Consider the following 18,224-nt stretch of genomic DNA (forward strand, 5'->3'; position numbering starts at 1 on the left):
TTAATTAATACTTTTTAATAAATGTATCAACAGTAGAATTTAGCCAGTTCCCATATATCTCTGCCTATACTCAGCTTTCATTTACACTGAGCAGAATCTTATTCTGCAAGCAACCAGCACCATTGACTTTTGGAAATTAGACTGAATAATCCTTTATTCTGTAAGGCAGAGGACTTGAAAATCATATTTACAGAAATTCAACTTAATGAACTTTTGCCAATTTTAGCTATGTTCTGGTGAGGAATATTTTGTAATGTAGGATAAGAAGTTTTAAAAAATGTATTTGAACAGGGACACCTTTGCTTGTGTTGTGGTTTAATACCATAATTTTGATAGTAAAGGTTAAAATCAAGAGTTTCAACTATCAAATTAAAATTGATGGCTGAAAGCTCAATCATCACTCACTTAGCAATCTCATCCCTCTGCCCTACCAGTTTCACCCTATTTGATGGGGCAAGTTTGAATGGGTTATAAAAGAGGGAAGAACTTAACCTCAGAATGTGGGATTTCTGAAATTACTACTGACACGATTTCAGCATGATAGAGTCAAATTAAAAACTCTTAAACTTCAAGTGCAATCTTTAAGCATGAAGAGCAATAACCAAAGTAAAACCTGGCACCTACCCACTTCAGCCAAAGTCTTGATACAGGACTCCACTGAGGCTTTCTGTGTTGGGTTTGGCCAGGTGCAGTTGTAAATTCTAAAAGCAGACTGCAGCAGCTGAATAAAAACAGGTTGGTGTGTCTGAAAACAAAAAGAAACACAGAATTTTACCCTTAAGGATCTCCTCACAGCTGCCCCAGGGTTTGACACAACATAAACCAAGGGGGTTTTAGCTTGTAGACTCAAGTTATAGCTCCATTAAATTCTCTTTGATCTTTAGGTCTGGCAGGAGCAGAAATCAATGCTGCACCTCTAAAAAGGCCAAATCATGCAATTTTTCCTCAGATTGCCACTGATATCAGGCACAATACGCACTAGAGGGACAGAGGAGTTTTTTCTCTTCTCAGGTGTGTGTTCCTTCTGTCGCAGGACACAGCATCTCCCTCACACAAAGATTTTTCTGCAAGGATACCCCCTCCAATGAATTCACAAGAGCCAGAAGTAACTCTGACCACACTGAACTGTCTACGGGTTCAAGATGTAAGTGATTAAAATGAAGAATTAAGTGCTTTAAAGAGGAATTAAGCTGGTAGTCAGGGGCATGAGAGGGGACAGAGAAGTTAAAGGAGGATGAAAGGAAACAGCATTCCTATGAGGAAGCAGAAGGTATCTCATTAATGGTCTGAACAACTTATTTGTCTGTGTCTCTTCTCCTTACCTGGAGGCTGGTGCTGTTGTCTGAAAATGGTGAATTGAAGAAGCCACTCACAATGCTCATGACAGGCTCAGTGACATATTTCTCCAGAGATGTGTCTGCGTGTTTACGATCCGTGGTTGTGTTACAAACCTGCAGGGAAGGAGGTGGAAACAATGACATCTAGTTGTCCCCAATAAGCAAGCTTCATTATTTTGTATTTATTCCAACACATTTCTTTTTAAAGTAAAAACAAAGTATTTTTATGTAGTATCTATCAGAGAGAACTATGTTAGAGTTGAAGCTGGATTTGTTATAGCTTATCCTCTTCTTGGAGGTCCACCTTTCTCTTCTTTCTGGCTACCTGCCTCTTCTTTCCCACACCATGAAGAAAAGATCCCCCTAAATCAGCACACTTCATGCCACTTACACATTTAGACAGATTCAAGAAGAAAATGGACCTTTCCTCCCTTTGCAGGGCTGGAAGATGCTTTAGAGACAGATGAGACATAAACAACTCCGGTTAGAAAGATTTCATACAACATTTAGCTTCTCTCAACAATTAATCACCACAACTGGGTGGCAAAGGTGAAACTCATTTGCAGGAAAAACGTTTAAAAGGAAGGAAAGGAGGGAAACAGCACACTCAACACCAACAGGCTTTAGGATGGTACTGGAAGAGAGGCAGCATTTCTTTGGGAAGCCACATGGGGAAAATACAGAAGCCAAGCTAAAACAATGAAAGAAGGGAATGGATGATACCAGGACAGCTCTGGAGCACAGAAGGATGATTAAATGGTGGGAGGAAGTGGGAAGATTTGTACAAAAGGTTCCTGAAGACTCCCTTTGGTACGACACTTAAAGTCTGTTGCTGCATACAGATGTCACACTTAAAGAAAGGGAAAAACTACGGGTGTGGATTACATCTTCAGTATTTCCTATATTTCTCTTCAACACTTGTGAACATCTATACTGAGTCATGTTGACTTTGCATGTGTCAGTCTACACAGTACTGAAAGGAGTCTACAGAGAGCCAAAAACAATGAGAAAGACAAGTCTGGGCAAATAAGGAGTACAGACTGTAGTCATACTACCTCTCCAACAGCCTTTAAATAAGCAGCTGTAGTCATCTTTAACAAGAAATGAAGGCAGAGTTGTTTTCTTTCACCTATGCAAGCCAGAGACGACTGCAATGTTCTAGGGAATCTATGTAAAAGCAGAATTTATTTTGTATACAAAAGATCCAGGGGTAGCCTTTTCATTGCCATCTGTGTATTTAATATAACCCCAAGCCTGAGTGGCACACACTTACCATTACATTTCTTCAGGGATGAGGAGTCCAGAGAAGCTGATTGAATTGTTTAAAGTCACAGGGAAAATTCAGAGAGAGAATCCACAGCACCTGAATCTCACACAGGGCAAAGATGCTCTCTAATTACACACTGCCACTGTCACTACAAGACAGCAATTTCACCAGGAATGTTTTAAGGAAGTTTACTGACATGACATGCAAAAGCACCTGTGTTCAGGGTATGATGGAGCTCAGGGGAACACAAGCACCTGGGGTCTAGCACAGTAGGCAGAGGAATAACCAAAGATAACTTCACACTTAGACAAATGAGGCATCTGGAGGAGTTTGCTTGTCTGCTTATCTAAAATGTGTCAGATAAATCAGTCATGCCTCCACAAAGTGCATTTTTTATCACCCCAGGAAAGGTTTTGGTCACAGAAGTGACAGTGGCTAAAATGAAACAGCAAACTCATCAGCCCTTCTGTTTTGGGAAAAGTGTGACACCACCACCACCCCCAGTCCTCGTGAAGGTAAATGATTCAGTTAATAATCAAAACTTGTTTAAAAAGGTTTTTTTTAAAAAAAGACATCATAGAACTAAAAATCTCTGGAAGTTCTTTTGCTTTTAATTAATCTGCATGCCAATTTTGTCTGGAGCTGGTAGCTCTAAGCTCAGCACTTGCAATCTCAATAGGAAGACAGAGCTGTGCAGTGCAAGCACAGTGAATGCAGAAATCACCAAAACTGAATTCCAGAACACTTGTAAGCTTTCCCCTTCAGCTGCCTGAGAAGCAGAGCCATATGTGGGAATGCCATTCTACTCCAACACTGGTCTGAAAAATTCCTAGCACAGAAGGAATTTAGAAATCCTCTCATTTGTTCTTATCCCTCTGCCCTTTGGGGACTGAAAGATCTTCCTTGTGAAAGAAAAAAAAAAGTTAAAAAAAGCCTGAAATGCATGAAATGGAGATGAGGATTGAGAAAGCAGTGTTTAAAAACCCCTTAAGAAGCTTTGGGACCCAAACTCACACGAATAATACTTCAAAAATTCTGCAGAGAAAGCCAGGATGACTTTGCAGCTGTCAGATCCCCAGCTCTTGTCTTTAATCCTGCTCAGACTCCAGCTGCAGACTTACACAGGCTGGGCCACACGCAGGAAAGGGAAGCCTTTCCCTCAGCAGCACCCACTTTGCTGAGCACAAGGCTGTATAAGTCACACCCAGCAGAAAGTAGGTTGGCAGAAGCTGTAGAAACAAGGTGTCTTTGAAGGCACGACAGCTTTTGGCAAACCCAGTTTGTACGCGGATCCACCTCATGCCTGCTTTGCAATGTATCACGTTGTTGAAAGGAAAATGACAGCTGGGGACTAAATATTTCCTTTCTCAATCCAGAAACAGATTTTAAAAATCAGTGACTTTTTTAAAATATATATCTAGAATTGAAAGAATCCAACCTGAGGATAACACTCTCTGTCTTTCACCTTGGTGCTCTCCAATAACAGACTCAAAGCTCACAAATTCACCCACTGACAGGCATTTGTAGCAGCTAAAAGAAAAGTTAGTTTCCCCTTCCCCCATGCAAAAGCATCCCTTTTAGCTCACTGGAACACAGAGGATCAAAGGCCTCTTTTTCTAATGCTTTGAAAGCTATTGTAACATCTTTCATGAGGCTGACAGCATTCTAACTGTCCTGATAGCTACAGAACGCTGATGTATTTATAACACATGGGCTCTGCCAGGGCCCCAGAGCACCAAATCTGAACAAATACACTTCATAACCTGGAAAATACAGCTATCCATAGCTGGAGAGCAGGACAGGCCACAGCACTTCTGACATGCTTGCAGGACAGCAGAATAAACCTGCATTTTGCTAACAGCACCTGCACACAAATTGCAGCACTTTCCCTCTTCACCTCTGGAAACCTGGGGTCTAATTTCTCTTAGGAAAGGAGTGTGTGGAAACAAGCTCAGTGGTCACCAGCATCAGGACAAGCCCTCTGCATTCAGCACAGTGCAGTTTGTCTCCAGGCTCATGAGAGGAAACCTGGACAGAGCCCTCTTTCTACTTGTCTGGTTCTAGCCCAGGGGCACAGAAAATTGGCTGTGTTCAAGGGCTAGGGAGGAGGGATAGTCTGCTTGGAAAGGCAAGGTCAGGACACGTCAGGAAAGGGCAACCCAGAAAGGGAATTAAATAGAAGAAAATGCTTCTTGAGGTAAAACCAGTAAGGTTAAAAGTCAGAATGCTCCTCCAAGGATGTTTCTCATCTTAATTTTCAACCCAGGTTGTTTTGTCCAGGAGGGCTTTCACTGTGTAACACAACCACAGACACAAAACAGCAAGAAAACAGGGTTTGTAGAGGACTAATTACTGTTGAAAATGGCTATCATCAAAAAAAGAGAGCACAAACATCCCTGCCTTAACCTACTCCCAGGGAAAAATAAAAAGGTTAAAAAAAACCACCAAAAAAAACCCCAACCAAACAACAAAGCAAGCAAACAAAAAAAACCAAACAACCACAAAAGAAAAAACCCAACCATGTATATTTTTCTGTTTCACAGAGAAATGAACAGGTTCCAGTGCCTATTGTACATCACAAGTCTTTGCCTTCCTCCTCCTTTTAGCCAAAATTCATGGTATTTTCTCCCAGTAGGTCTCACAGGATTTATTTTGTGGCACACTGTTACTTTGGGGTCAATGTCTGTTGCAGGACCAAACTGAGATTATTTACCTTCTTTTCAGTGAAATGAAGAATGCAAGGAATGAGAATTTACATATTGTAAAATGTAATGGACCATGGACTGGGAAGAACCCAGAAACCCATGGTTCTACTTCTTGAGCAGAAAGAGCAACACCATTGTTGGTCATTAATATTGTAGTTATTTGTAATTATAAGAAGCATTAACCTCCTAGAAAAGGATGTGTAGTGCAAGCTGTAATTATTACATCACATTAGCTTCCCCTCAGGGCTCCCCTACTGTATTTAATCTCTGTGGAAGTCAAAAGATTTCTCTTGTTTCCTGCCTTCAAAATCCCTGGGAAGGGAAGCTGAATTCAACTTGAAACTTGAAATTTAATTCAACAAGTACTGACACCATGAGGCTCACTGAGGACCAGAGGAATGGCAGGCCTGAGGTACTGACTGTGCCCTGTCACCTTGCAGCTGTAATTTATATTTGAATTAGTATTCTGAGGGACCACAGCTCTACACCTGCCTTTCTCTTGACAATGAGAATGCAGTGACAGGAGAATAAAAGACAAATAGAGACTAAAGAAAGAGCACAAGCCAGAGAAGATTTTGGTCTCTGATCCTCACTATAACAACAGAATAATGGAAGAGATTACAGATGTGAAGGTTTTTTTAGTGACCACCATAATGACATGCAACACACATTCCCAAGAGAGTGACAGAGGCTCTCAACCACATACACACACCCAATTTATTTCTCTGTAAGAAAAGAGAAAGGCACAGGTTTCCAAGATGCCCTCTTAAAAAAAAAAGAATGCTGCAAGTAATTAGCAGGTTAAATGATGATAAAGATCATAGAAGGGACTGTTTGTTAAACAAACCAACCAACCAACCACATTTATCCTTTTGTCAATTTTGAATAAAAATAGTTAACAAAATAAAAGAAATTCACAAAAAATCCCATGACTGGCAGTTCAATTGTCACCCACAACCATTCTGTAATATTTAACACTTGGTGAAGCTTACCCTTGCCATATCAACAAGGAAGTTCTCAAAAAGTTTCCAGATATGGTTACTGGCATAGATTTCTTTCATTTCCACTTCAGTGTCCACGTAACAGTGGTTAACAAAATTAACATAGGCAATTTTCACCTGCAGGAACAGCAGAAACACAATCACTATGAAATGGAACAGTAAAAACAATAAATATAATGTTTTCTATCTGCAAAAATACTGAACAATAAAGATGAACCTTCCAGTACTAACAAACATTCATAATCATAATAATGCATATGCTTGGTTCTGAAGATTTAGGAAGAAGCAGGGTAATACAAGCCTTTATGTGTGTACTGAAAGACCAGAGGAAGAAAAATGAAAATGTTTTGTAAACATCCTTACTCTAATGACACAATCCCAACAAAACAAACCAGTAATGATTCTGGTATTTAACTGATATTAAGACCAGCAAAGCCTGGCTCCAGAGCCAGAGGCAGTCAAAATGCAGGACACCCCTGCACTTCCCAATTGACTGCAGTAGGTTGAAGCCTTGTGACAGGCTTCAAATATAAAATAAAAATTCTTTTGCAGAGCTGGCACTGAAGTCCCTGTATTTCCACAATCCTAATGCAGCACTTGCATTTGGGATCTAAATGGCAGAGAAAGGTTGTGGTGCACTGGGACTGCAGCAATGGCAGCACAAGGCTTAGCAGGAGGACTGCAGTTGCACTCCTCTCTGCTGTGACAAGTCTGCATGTGCACAGCATAAAAATGGATATCCAGTGCCCAAAATGTATAGATTAAATATAAACATATGAGAATGCACTGAAAATTTCTTGTCACGGTCAAGGGAGACAGTGCATATGTTTAAACTGCATATGTTTAATGCAGTGAGGAGAAAACTCAGATCAGACCTTTAGGTTTCTTTTGTTTGGGATTTTTCTTCTAATTACCATCTGTTGAAACTAATGTTAAGGTGAACTTTTGTGCTAAGTAAACATATTTGTTTTTAGTAATAGGATCATTTGATTACAAGGGCAATTTTCAGGGCACAGAGGGAGTTATAACTCCTGCAGGCCCTAGTTCTGTTGTTTTGAGCCCCATTTTTACACCCAGGTAAGTATCGCAAGTCCTACTTTAGCATGACACATGCAGAATTGTGCCTTCATATGCAATGATTAAAAATATCTGCAAGACTGCAATTGAGTTTAATAAAATGAGACTTCACCCAAATTCCCACTGACTTCAGCATGGACAGAATTTTATGCACCATTTTCAAGAGATTCAGGCAGTGGCAAAACATTGGCTTAACCCAACACTAGCTGGGTCTTCACAGCTTCAGCCAGAAGCTATGAGAGCATTAAACTCCTGACAGTGTCTGGACAAACCTAAACCAAAACAAGGTGTCTGAAAAGTTGACAAACAAAGCATTAAGGACAAGGAATTTTCTGTGGAAATTTCCCCTTAAGAAGCACCACCCATTTCCAGCCCATTTCCCGTGCAAATATTCAACTTGTCAGCACATTATAAACAACAAAATATTATCCGCGCTTCTAAAAATCCTAAGCCTGCTTCCTCCTGCCGTGCATCTCACCTCAGGAATGCAGTCATCGTGGGTCACTACTCTCACAATATCATCCAGGGGCAGCAGGGAGTTGCACTTGATCTCTGTGTAGACATTCTTGCCCTCTGTGCAGGCAGCCAGCAGCTCCACCAGGGTGATGTGGTACGCCAAGGGCCCGCTCTCGTCAGCACGGTCGCGCTCCGAGCACATCATCTGGAGCAGCACTGGGAAGGAGGCTCTGTCGTTGTAGAAGATCAGCACATCTTCACCACCATTTATCAGCTGAGAAAGATCACAAGATGCTGAGACTTGGGACTCCATGATTTTAAAGGTCTTCTTCAACCTGAATGATTCTATGATTTTCTTATTTTATGTCTATGATTTTCTTATTTTATGTCTAAGTATGCAAAGACTCTCTAGCTAAAACCCAAACAACAAAACAAAATTTAAGACAATATGTCAAGACAATATCCAAGGCAAACTTCTGCTCTTTTCAACATAAGTGCAAATCTGGAATAACTCCCCAAGGAATGCACTAATGCAAGGTGAATTTGAGATTTAATTTCTGTGTAGCTCTGTCTTTACCTAAGACAGCATGCCATCCTTATTATTCCTACCATCTCAGTGTTTGTGTGAAGTTAATTAATTATCATCCCCTCCTGCTGGGAGGCCAGGATGCATTATTATCCCTTTTTTATAGAGAGGCACTTGAGGTGCAGTGAGATGCAATCTTCCACACTGCCTCACACAAAAAGCCTGTGGCTCACCCAGAATTTAACCCAGCTCTTCCCTGCCCTTGCTCAGTATCAGAAACAAAGGGAGATTCTTCCCACCCTGTGCAAATTTGGCAGGTGACTTTGTCAGTGTCATGTCAGTACTCTCATTTCACAGAAAACTGGTGTATGTTTGATTCTGCTACAAGTGCTCTGCTTATCTCAAGAGGATCCAGAGCAGAGCTGGATGCTGGCAGCCCCATCTCAGCACATCTCACTGAAGAGCTTTGCTCTAACCCTCTTTGGAATCCTCTCTCCATCACTGTCCTTTGATGCACAAGCCACTCTCAATGTGGGTGAAACAAGCTCCCACAAACCCCTCCTGGTACAGAACACACCCTGGTAGCTCAAAAATCACACTTATTTTGTGAATTGGGCACTTGACCTATTCCAGTCCATATGTGACATGAAATCCCAGCTTATTCAATTCAAGGGAAGTCATAAATGTTGCTGGAGCTGCTGAGAAATGGGAAAGGAGCAAGAACAGGAATTAAAATTAGTCTCCCAGAATGAAAAGTCAAGAAACATTTCATTACACTTTCCAGGGTTTCAACACTTCAAATTTTGAATTCGCAGCTTTTATGTTTGTGCTTTCTCTGCTTCTTGCTTATTTTTACTTTGACATTTGGCTGGAGTGAATTGTAAATTCAGTCTCTCCTGCAATTCTTATTTCTCATTTATTTTTAGGTTTCTACAGTATTTCTATACCCACAACTTTTTAGACATTTTCCGGACAATCCAGAGTACAGAAAAAAAATAATTTAAAGGGATGAGAGCTTAGGACAAAACAACCCAGCAGCATTATCTGCCATTAAAGTATATTTTCAGCAAGTTTAGAATGCTATGGTAATATAATAAAGGTTGTCCAGTATAGTAGCAGCTGTTGATACCCTGCAAAATATTACTGCAGAATACTGCAGGTAATAGAAAACTCTGCTGCCACATTGATCTGGCCCAAAGTAAATTCTGCTGTCCCTTGTGTAGTAGTGTTTGCTCTGACAGGCAGGAAGAAACCTCAAAGCCTGCTTGTAATGAGAAAAAGTGCCCTAAGGAACCTTCCAGATTGGTAAACATCATTGCAGACATAGAGACCAAGGAGATGAGAACAAGGGAATCAGCCAGATTGGGGTTGCCCAATGGATTTTATGGCAGTATTCTCTTGCCATGGTGCTCCTTCATCTGCATGCACTTTCTAGAACATGTAAATATGAGGATTACCCTCGCTCCCAGTAAACAGGAATAAGCTACAATATACTTCCTGTGGGTGAAAGAAAATGCAGGAGGAGCTGAGACAAATTGTACAGTCATAGTCTATCTTGTCTTGTGGTAAATTGTTTATGGGCCCCATCTGGAGGCACAGGAAAAGCTACAGCACTTGTTTAAGGTCACAAAGTACATCTGAGTTGACTACAGAGAAACTGTCCCAACTCTGTGGCAAGTTCCAGCCATTTGTCCCCTTTAGAGTGGATTGCCATTCAAGTTTCACATTAGCATCCTTTTCTAAGAGATTATAATTACTTACCTGCAATTTCCTACTTTTTGATAAACAGATCACTACCTTACCCTATTTCATTAAAACAGGGTTGCTCCCTCCCCCCAGGAAATTCCTGCAGGACTTATGATGTGAATGCCATATCCAAGTTCATTTCTACTTTCATCATGGAGTCAGCTTGAAAATGTAATATGACAGTTTATCTTTGTGCTGCTATAGGTCAATAGCAAAATATATTGAAATTGAGAAAAATCTGAAAATTTTGTTTGATGATAAAAAAAAACCTCTACAAGACCCTTCAGTGGAAGCAGAAAAATCTAAAACTGCAAAGGCATGAGAAGTGTTTGAATTATGTAAATCAAAGGCTTGTAATTGATATTGCATGTTAAAATACTTCAGTCAAATTGAAAAGGTTGAGGGGAATTTCATTAAAGGTTATCCATGTAGGCAGGAGCTTTATTTTCTTAATTAGAAGTTTTTCCTCTTGTTGCTGTGGAATAAAATTTCAGTGGGATTTTGTTTTGTTCATACCACAAAAAACTAAAAGCTTATCTCTGATTTCTTTGTGAAGACGTCTCTTAAAAAAACCAAACCAAGCCAAAAAGAAAAGCACTTTGTAAAGCAAATAAAAATGTTCCTTGGACTCAATTCCTACCATGACTTTTCACCATATTCAACTTTACCCACTTACTAATCTCAAGGAACTGTTAACATAATTACAGTTAAATGCACAAGTGTCTGCAAGTGGAAGACTTCATTTATCATGCTCACAATATATCAAATTCTAATTGCAGAGAAAGTCAATTAGGTGTTTTCCTAAGAAATTTATTGGCATACAGATTTTTCCACAAACCACTTGGCTGATTTTACTGGATCCAGCTAGTTAAAGCTAGAACAGTTCTACTGACCTTCACAGAAATGCTCTGAAATAAAACAAAAGGCAGAAACTAGAACTTAGAATTGCTACATGCTAAAAAAAAAAAAAAAGTTTACAACACTATTTAGACAAATCCATAGAGTTAAGAGCTTCTTGTATGGCAAGCCCATGCCACAAGATTGGATAAAAGTGAGCCTAAATTACATTACAGGAAAATGAAGGTTTATGTAACTCTGAGATTTCCATGCTACATCATCTACAAATAGACATCTCTGTATCACCATGCTAACACTCATGTTTTCTTTCTAGTAGTTATACAGATGGCCTTACAAAATTAGATCAAACTCCCCAAAACGTCTGCTAAAATATTCATTATTTGTGACGCCGCTTAGAATTCTGAAGCGAGGATGCCATTATATCTCATTGGTATCAAGTGCAGGAAAAAACAGCCTGAAAATACTCAAGTGATTAACATGTACAGCCTTTGCTTACCTCTGTCATTACCATGTCCTGGCACTTTTTCACATATTTGCCATCTGCTTTCACGATGGTTTGCAGGAACCGCAGGTACTCCACGTGCCGGCCGTGGGTCTCGATGCAGTGCACAAAGTGCTGCACCACCCTCTCACTGATCTCATTGCACAGGAGGTAATTATTCATGAAGATGTGCCTCATGGTCTCAGCTTCCAGGAGCTGAACAGACCAAAAAACAGCCTTGTGAGCACAGCAGATCTGCTTTGAGATGGAGAGAGGCACGGGATTCTCGAGTAGAGGAAGGCTCACTGGTAAAAGGAAACTGGAGAAATCCTTTTAAATCATCTCAGAGTCCAGGTTCCAGTTTTGAGGGGATTTCTATGATTCCAAATAGTCCTAAAATCTGTGTGCATGGGGAAGGTGAACATACACACATACACTACACTGCTAAAGCACTCTGCAGGGGCTTTGGAATATGAGACACCTGAGACCACACTGGCCCCACTCACCATCAAACTTTGTAATGAGGCCACCAAATGAGATGATGAGCTGCTCTCTGGCTCTCTCTGGGGCTCACAGAGGAGGCATTTCCAGCAGGCAAATCCCTGCACATGCAGCCTGATCAGTCTCAAAGAGAATGAATCTTTCCACATTAACTCCAGAGGGAGCCTAGGGCTGTGTATCCGTGAGCAGCATGGAACAAGAGGAACAGATGTGAAGCAAGAAGGGATTCTGCTGAGGACACAGCACCCAGACTTTGTGCATTCTTGGGGCTTTTGCTCTAGGTTGGTCTCTTGCACTTAAGGCTCCTGAGGCTCTTAAAGTATACATATCTGTTTAGTGTCTTCTGATAGGAATCCACATCAAATTTGCTCCAAAATGTGCACAAAAGCACAATAACTAATGATCAGGAAACCAGCTTCAAAAGAACAGAAATACAAGTGCAAACTGGCTCCACACTGGCACCTGAGTTAAGTGTCAGTGATGAATGTGATGGAATCTGGGCTCTGGTTCCCACTGTGGGCAGCTCAGAGCTGTTCACTAATGCCACAAATAATGTCACAAAAATAAAAACCAACCAACCAAAAAGTTTCTAATGTGCACGGGCCAGGGTCTGCAATCCTCATACCCCAAACTCCTTCTAATAAAAGCATGTTTTGCTCAGTAGATCCACTGAACAAGTATCATTCTAAATGAATATGTCTGTAAACACACACAAATATATACAAAGAGATTGTGATAAAAAGATCTATTGTAAAGACAATGATTTAATAGGAGGTCAGAGTTTAGATTAGTTGAATCAAATGGGAGCATCAGCAACATAAATGTATGGGACTGATTCTATTGTCACACAAGGTTTATGACAGCAGCCACAATATCTTCTACCTTGACTTACAGTCCACCAGTGAATGAGTCAGGATGAATAAAATCAGAGTCAAGTTCAACACAATGATGTGAAACATTCATAGATCCTTCCAGTAAACCCCACAGGTTTCTTGGTTTTTGTTTTCTACTTTTCAAATGGCAACATGAAAGCCAATGACATAAAAAGCAGCATGAAGGCAAATGAGAGAGGAGAGGGGAGGCGAGGCATAATTTAGTGAAATTATTTATTTAGCACTGGGATGTTTCAGCAAACCCAAATTTAATTCAAATTATCATATTCTATTTCAAATGGAATACTTACCCCTGGAGTTAAGAACAAGTTGAGATTTTTGTGGAGGAGAACTTGATTCTGAGGATTTCCTCGACAGAAATTCTGAAGAAAAGTGTGGGCTAGATTCATAACTTCATTCATCTTTTCATCACTCTGCAGGAAGAAAGGACAAACAAAATCAGCTGGTTATACCTAAACATACTTGCTAAAACCACACAACATCAATTCAGCCAGGAATAAGCCAATTCTCCTGAGCCTTTATAGGGCAGGAATTCTCGCTCTGGCAAAAGTAACTGATGTAGTTTCCCTTAGAATCCATTAGCAGAGGTACCTTATCCTAAATCAACTTGACCATAGGGAATCACAGATAGGAACACACAATCAAAGTAAGATTTCTTCATGTGTGGCTATAATTTCCTAGTTTAAAAAAGTGCTAAGGTACTTGATTTTAAAAAAAAAATTAAAGCAAAACAAACCAAAAATGTCTCTCTGCATTAGTTTTAAGCTTTGGCAAAGGTTTGGCATTTCTATAGCTACATACAGAAACAGATGTATGTGTGCATGTGTTCATACACATACTCCCACACCATTATATCTCTAGTTTCCCCCCATTTTATATTCCTCTCATGTAGTATCCTAAGTATGATTTGATGAGCCACCTGTATGGACAAGCACTATTTTACTGACAACAGCTGAACCCAATGTCTGTAACATAACATGCAGAAAAACATAATCCAGCAGAGGTTTTACCTCCTCTCAGTGATTCCTAGAAGATCTAGCAAGATATGCTCTTTCAAAGCCTATCTAGCTCATTCACTTCTATGCTCAATTCCACCAAATCAGTACCAAATAACTTTATCTTGGGAAAAAAAATGGCAAGTGGAACTAGGTTAGAGACTTTGACCATAAAAACAAAGTAGTTATTTCAGATTTGATTCTTGAAAGCTTTGGTTTGCCTACTTCAGGAATGAGTACAGAAATGGCAGCATGTGACATTCAGGTACCTAATGCAGTAAATATTAAATTTTAAACTCTGCAGACAGTTGCATTTAAACTGAGCCCAAACTCACTATTCTTAAGGTAGAAAATGACATCATCATTTCATGTTTGTACCACAGCTGACAACTCAGTCTTTAAAAAATACTTTCACTGATTCTTGGGCCTGCTGAGGCCTTTCCCTTCTTGAGTTCATGTTCTCTACTACTAAAATTAGGAAAATAACCTTTTCATAGGGGATCTGCAGAAGGTCCAAGACTACCAAGTGGGCGCCCATATTTTTCAGTAAACGCTGCTGTTGATTCCGACATTTTTTATTCTGAACGCAAAGTTTGCTGAGTCGAATCAAAATCTATAAATTTAAAAAATGAAAGAAACAAATAAATAAGCATGCAAGCAAGTCATGTCACACAAAACCAAACAAAGACACTTTCTTTCAAAAAAATTAGTGAATAGACCAATCAAACAGGTATGTCAAGATATACTAACCTCTTTAACAATATTGTAGTTATTGCTTTTAATGCTGTCTATCTGGGGTTTTTTGGTCCCATCCTGTATTGGGCTCAAAATGTTTGATTCCTGTAATAAAAAACACATGACAAGTGGGGATTTATTGCAATATCCTCAACATAAATTAACTGTATTTAATAGCAGCAAGTGCCAAAGTATTACAGCAGCTCATAAGGAATTGATATAATGTCAATAATAAATAAATACTCGTTTATTCTTTATCCAATGAGTGACAAGATTTACATTCAATTCCCTCCCTTGTTTTAAATTTCCAATATAATTTGAGGGAATTACTTTATGTCTTCATGCTTCTGATCATTCTGAAAGGGTATGTCCCTAAATGGCAGACTAGGCACACCAAGGAATTTAAATACTGCGAGGTGATGGACCAAGAGTGTATTTCAGTCGTGACCACATGTTCCAAAAATCTGTAATGCAGCTGGAAAGATTACAAAATCTGTATATGTGACCACTAAAAAGTCTGGAGAAAGAGCTTAAGACAAGTTCTGCAGTTAAACAGGGTGGAGTTCTCAACAGCACAGGAAGAAGCAGCATGTGGAAATTAGAGATGTTCCTCCCACAGAGGAGATGCTTCTGCCTGTATCTCTGGATAATGCAGGAAAAGATTTAAAAACAAATAGGAACCATATGTTAAACTGAAGCATGAAGTCATGATGCTGAATGCTCTGGGGCCTGGCTCCTGGAAAGCCCCAGCTGGGTATGATAAATAAGAGAAATCAAGTCAGCAAGGAACTGCCAACACCCACGCACCTTTCCGTGCATATCTCTCAATCAAAACATGGGAGAACATGCACACAAATACTGCCACTAAGAATACTGGCAGTGTTGGGGGTTTTTCTGCTGTCAGCTGTGGCAAGTCTTTCTTAATAGGAAACAAAAATAAATTGAAATATTGGACTTCAGATGCTGAAGTCATAAAGCATGAAGAAGAGCTCTAGCAGATCTTGAGACTGATTCACAGTATGACCACAAGGATGCAGACCAGTGTAACAGCATTTAAAAAAAAAAGAAGAAACAGGTGCACTTCTGTGTTTCATTGTGTTCTCAAACTTCCTACTGTTTTAGAAAAGAGAAATACACTAAAACAAACATACGCACGCCAACTGAATGTTTATATGTCCTGAAACCTCTCTCTGAACTTTCTTAGCTGATGGTGCAGTTCAGGAGTTCTATAAATCCCATCTGGTCCTAATTTCCAGTGAGGTAAGAACAGCTGTACCACTTGGCCATGGAAGCTGTTTATAAGAGTGTCAGCACTGCTGTTCAGTGCTGATCTATGTAACAAGAGTGGATTTTATTTGTTTAGGTTTGTTAGTATGCAGGCTGCTGTCTCTCTAGCTGTTTGAATCAATACTTTGGGAGATGTTTCAGGCTTTTTGCTATAATTAACCACCCTCCTCCATTCTGGGATTGTGGGTTAACCAAGATTAATTTACCTGTTAGTTTTATCAGCATTCTTCCTTCATCAAAGTAGTTTTATAATCCATGTGAACTGTATGTCTTATCTGAAAGTACTGATCAGCATTAAACTGCTGAATCTATCTTTTTTCTTAACAAAATAAACAATTGTTTATTGAACCCATAAGAGTATGCCAGGGATGTAGTTACCAAGAGATAATCACACCACTGGGTTACCAAAAACACTCAGTTGCACACCTGCCCTTGTTATGCCCCATGACAGACATTCCCTGTCACATTTTTCCACAGGGGACAAGCAGGCATAGAGATCTCACTGATTACAGGCAGAGAGAAAGGTTCTCACTTGAGTACCCCACCTTTAGGAAATTATATTTTCTGAAAGAGACTACTTCTTCTATCCATGGAATTCCTAGAATAACACTCTGCATCAGTCTTACATCCTTTCTTGCTAGCTGCCCATGGAGACCCAGATTCCAGCAGTCAGTCTGAGCAGTTCCCCACTGACCAGTCTCCCTCACCCCAGCAGGACAGCAGTGCAAGGAACATGCCAGTGTCCCCATGGCACAGCTTTGCCCTCCACAGGATATATTTCCTTACCAGAGGAATGAGGGACCCACACAGAATTCTCAGTTCACAACCTCAACATTTATGGGATGGTTGTTTAAACATTCCCAGAACCAAAGCAAGGTGCCACAGACCAGAAAAAAAAGGAAGTAAGAGAACACCAGGTGCTTATAGGTGCTGAAAATTTAGACCACTTGAAATCTCATGAACTTTCTCAGCAGATGAAACTCCATAAATGCCACTGCACTCTATTCCAGCTGCACCTTAAAGTCCTTCACTGAGCCTGTTTCTCCTCCTCAGAGCTGTGTTTCTGGTGGTATACCACCAAAGCATCCTCCAGGGACAACACAATAAAAATCACATGGTATCTACACAGATGCAGAACACCCTTCCTAGAGAGAACCAAGTGAACAGGCTTTATGTGATTACCCCTTCTTAAGCAGGGCTCTTATGTGAGCTCAGTTTCAGCATTTCTTCCTAACCCTATTGATGTCTCCTTTATGCCTGACCTAAATCCAAGTACTCTTTCCAAGTCTGATCTCCAGTCCCTAACAAGACAGTCCTGCATAGATGGAAGATTTGCCAGTTTTTCCTGTGGAGAACTCTGGATACTTTTATAAGAAAAGGCCCTTTTTTCTACAAATCCCATTTCTGGAGTCATATTACTTTTTAAAAAAAAAGAAGGAAGGCCCACAGATTATGATAGTAAGGTGAAAACAGTTACTCAGGAAGACTCAGGAAAAAAAAAAAATATATTTTTAAACTCTTGTGCACATCTTTCAACAGGCTTCATGTGACAACAGAAACTTGGGCTTAACATAAGTGTTCTGGAACATCATTTAAGTCCTTGTGCACACTTTAATGTTGTTTGGAAAAAATTAAACAGAGGCAAATGACGCATATTCCCTAAAGACCTAGAGGTTCTTCCAGCTCTGAATACCCAGTATCCATGCCAAGGAAGCATGGATCTCATGGGATTTTTATTTGCTTAAAGCTAACCACCTGCTTCACACATTGTAGACTATGCCCAACATCACACCTCCTACATCTGATTTAAGACCTCAAAGAGAGTACTGACTCTCTTTGTAATTTTTTTTTTTTTTATTTTTTTTTTTTTTGCTAGGTAAAAACACCTCTTCACTGTTAAAGAAGAATTTAGCAGGGAAAAAAAAAAAAAAGAGATGGACAAGATTCTGAGCTATTGTAACCTGGCACAGCTCTCAGGGAATTACCAGCACGATGATCTAACCAGCAGATTACATATTATTGCTCTGATACAATAATCTCTCTGATCTGCCAGAGATAATATTGTGCATCTACTGAAGCTCTGCTAATCCATTCAGAACCACAGGTGCCTCATGGGGGAAAAAAACCCCACATTCAAAATATATGACTGAGAGGTGCCTTTGTTTCAAACATGTAGTTGTGCCCCCTTTTTCTGGAGTTTCCTTGCTATCAAGGCTGCCCATAGGAATAAATAACATTTTAAAAATGTATCATAGCTAAAAAAACTTTGTAATCCTGATGCAATTCTGTTTTCTGTTTCCCCATTACTTTTTCAATTCATTAAATACATAAAGGAACATTTTCTTTTCTACTAGAGCTG

The 18,224-nt window shown here is 39.8% G+C and overlaps 1 protein-coding gene across 2 annotated transcripts in view; it reads right to left on the reverse strand.

Annotated features, from left to right (window-relative positions):
* The window catches only part of ITPR2 (inositol 1,4,5-trisphosphate receptor type 2), a 237,105-nt gene that overhangs the window by 120,842 nt on the left and 98,039 nt on the right, over positions 1-18,224 (reverse strand). For both annotated transcript variants that reach the window (XM_079304200.1, XM_079304199.1), the window contains 8 exons: positions 14,594-14,683; positions 14,331-14,456; positions 13,139-13,261; positions 11,470-11,670; positions 7,866-8,117; positions 6,302-6,427; positions 1,323-1,451; positions 625-745 (listed from right to left, as the gene is read on the reverse strand). In XM_079304200.1, coding sequence (XP_079160326.1) covers positions 625-745; positions 1,323-1,451; positions 6,302-6,427; positions 7,866-8,117; positions 11,470-11,670; positions 13,139-13,261; positions 14,331-14,456; positions 14,594-14,683 — 1,168 coding nt within the window. The remainder of the gene's footprint in view (positions 1-624; positions 746-1,322; positions 1,452-6,301; positions 6,428-7,865; positions 8,118-11,469; positions 11,671-13,138; positions 13,262-14,330; positions 14,457-14,593; positions 14,684-18,224) is intronic.

This window comes from Erithacus rubecula (assembly GCF_903797595.1).
Source record: "Erithacus rubecula genome assembly, chromosome: 4".
NCBI classification, from domain to species: Eukaryota; Metazoa; Chordata; class Aves; order Passeriformes; family Muscicapidae; genus Erithacus; species Erithacus rubecula.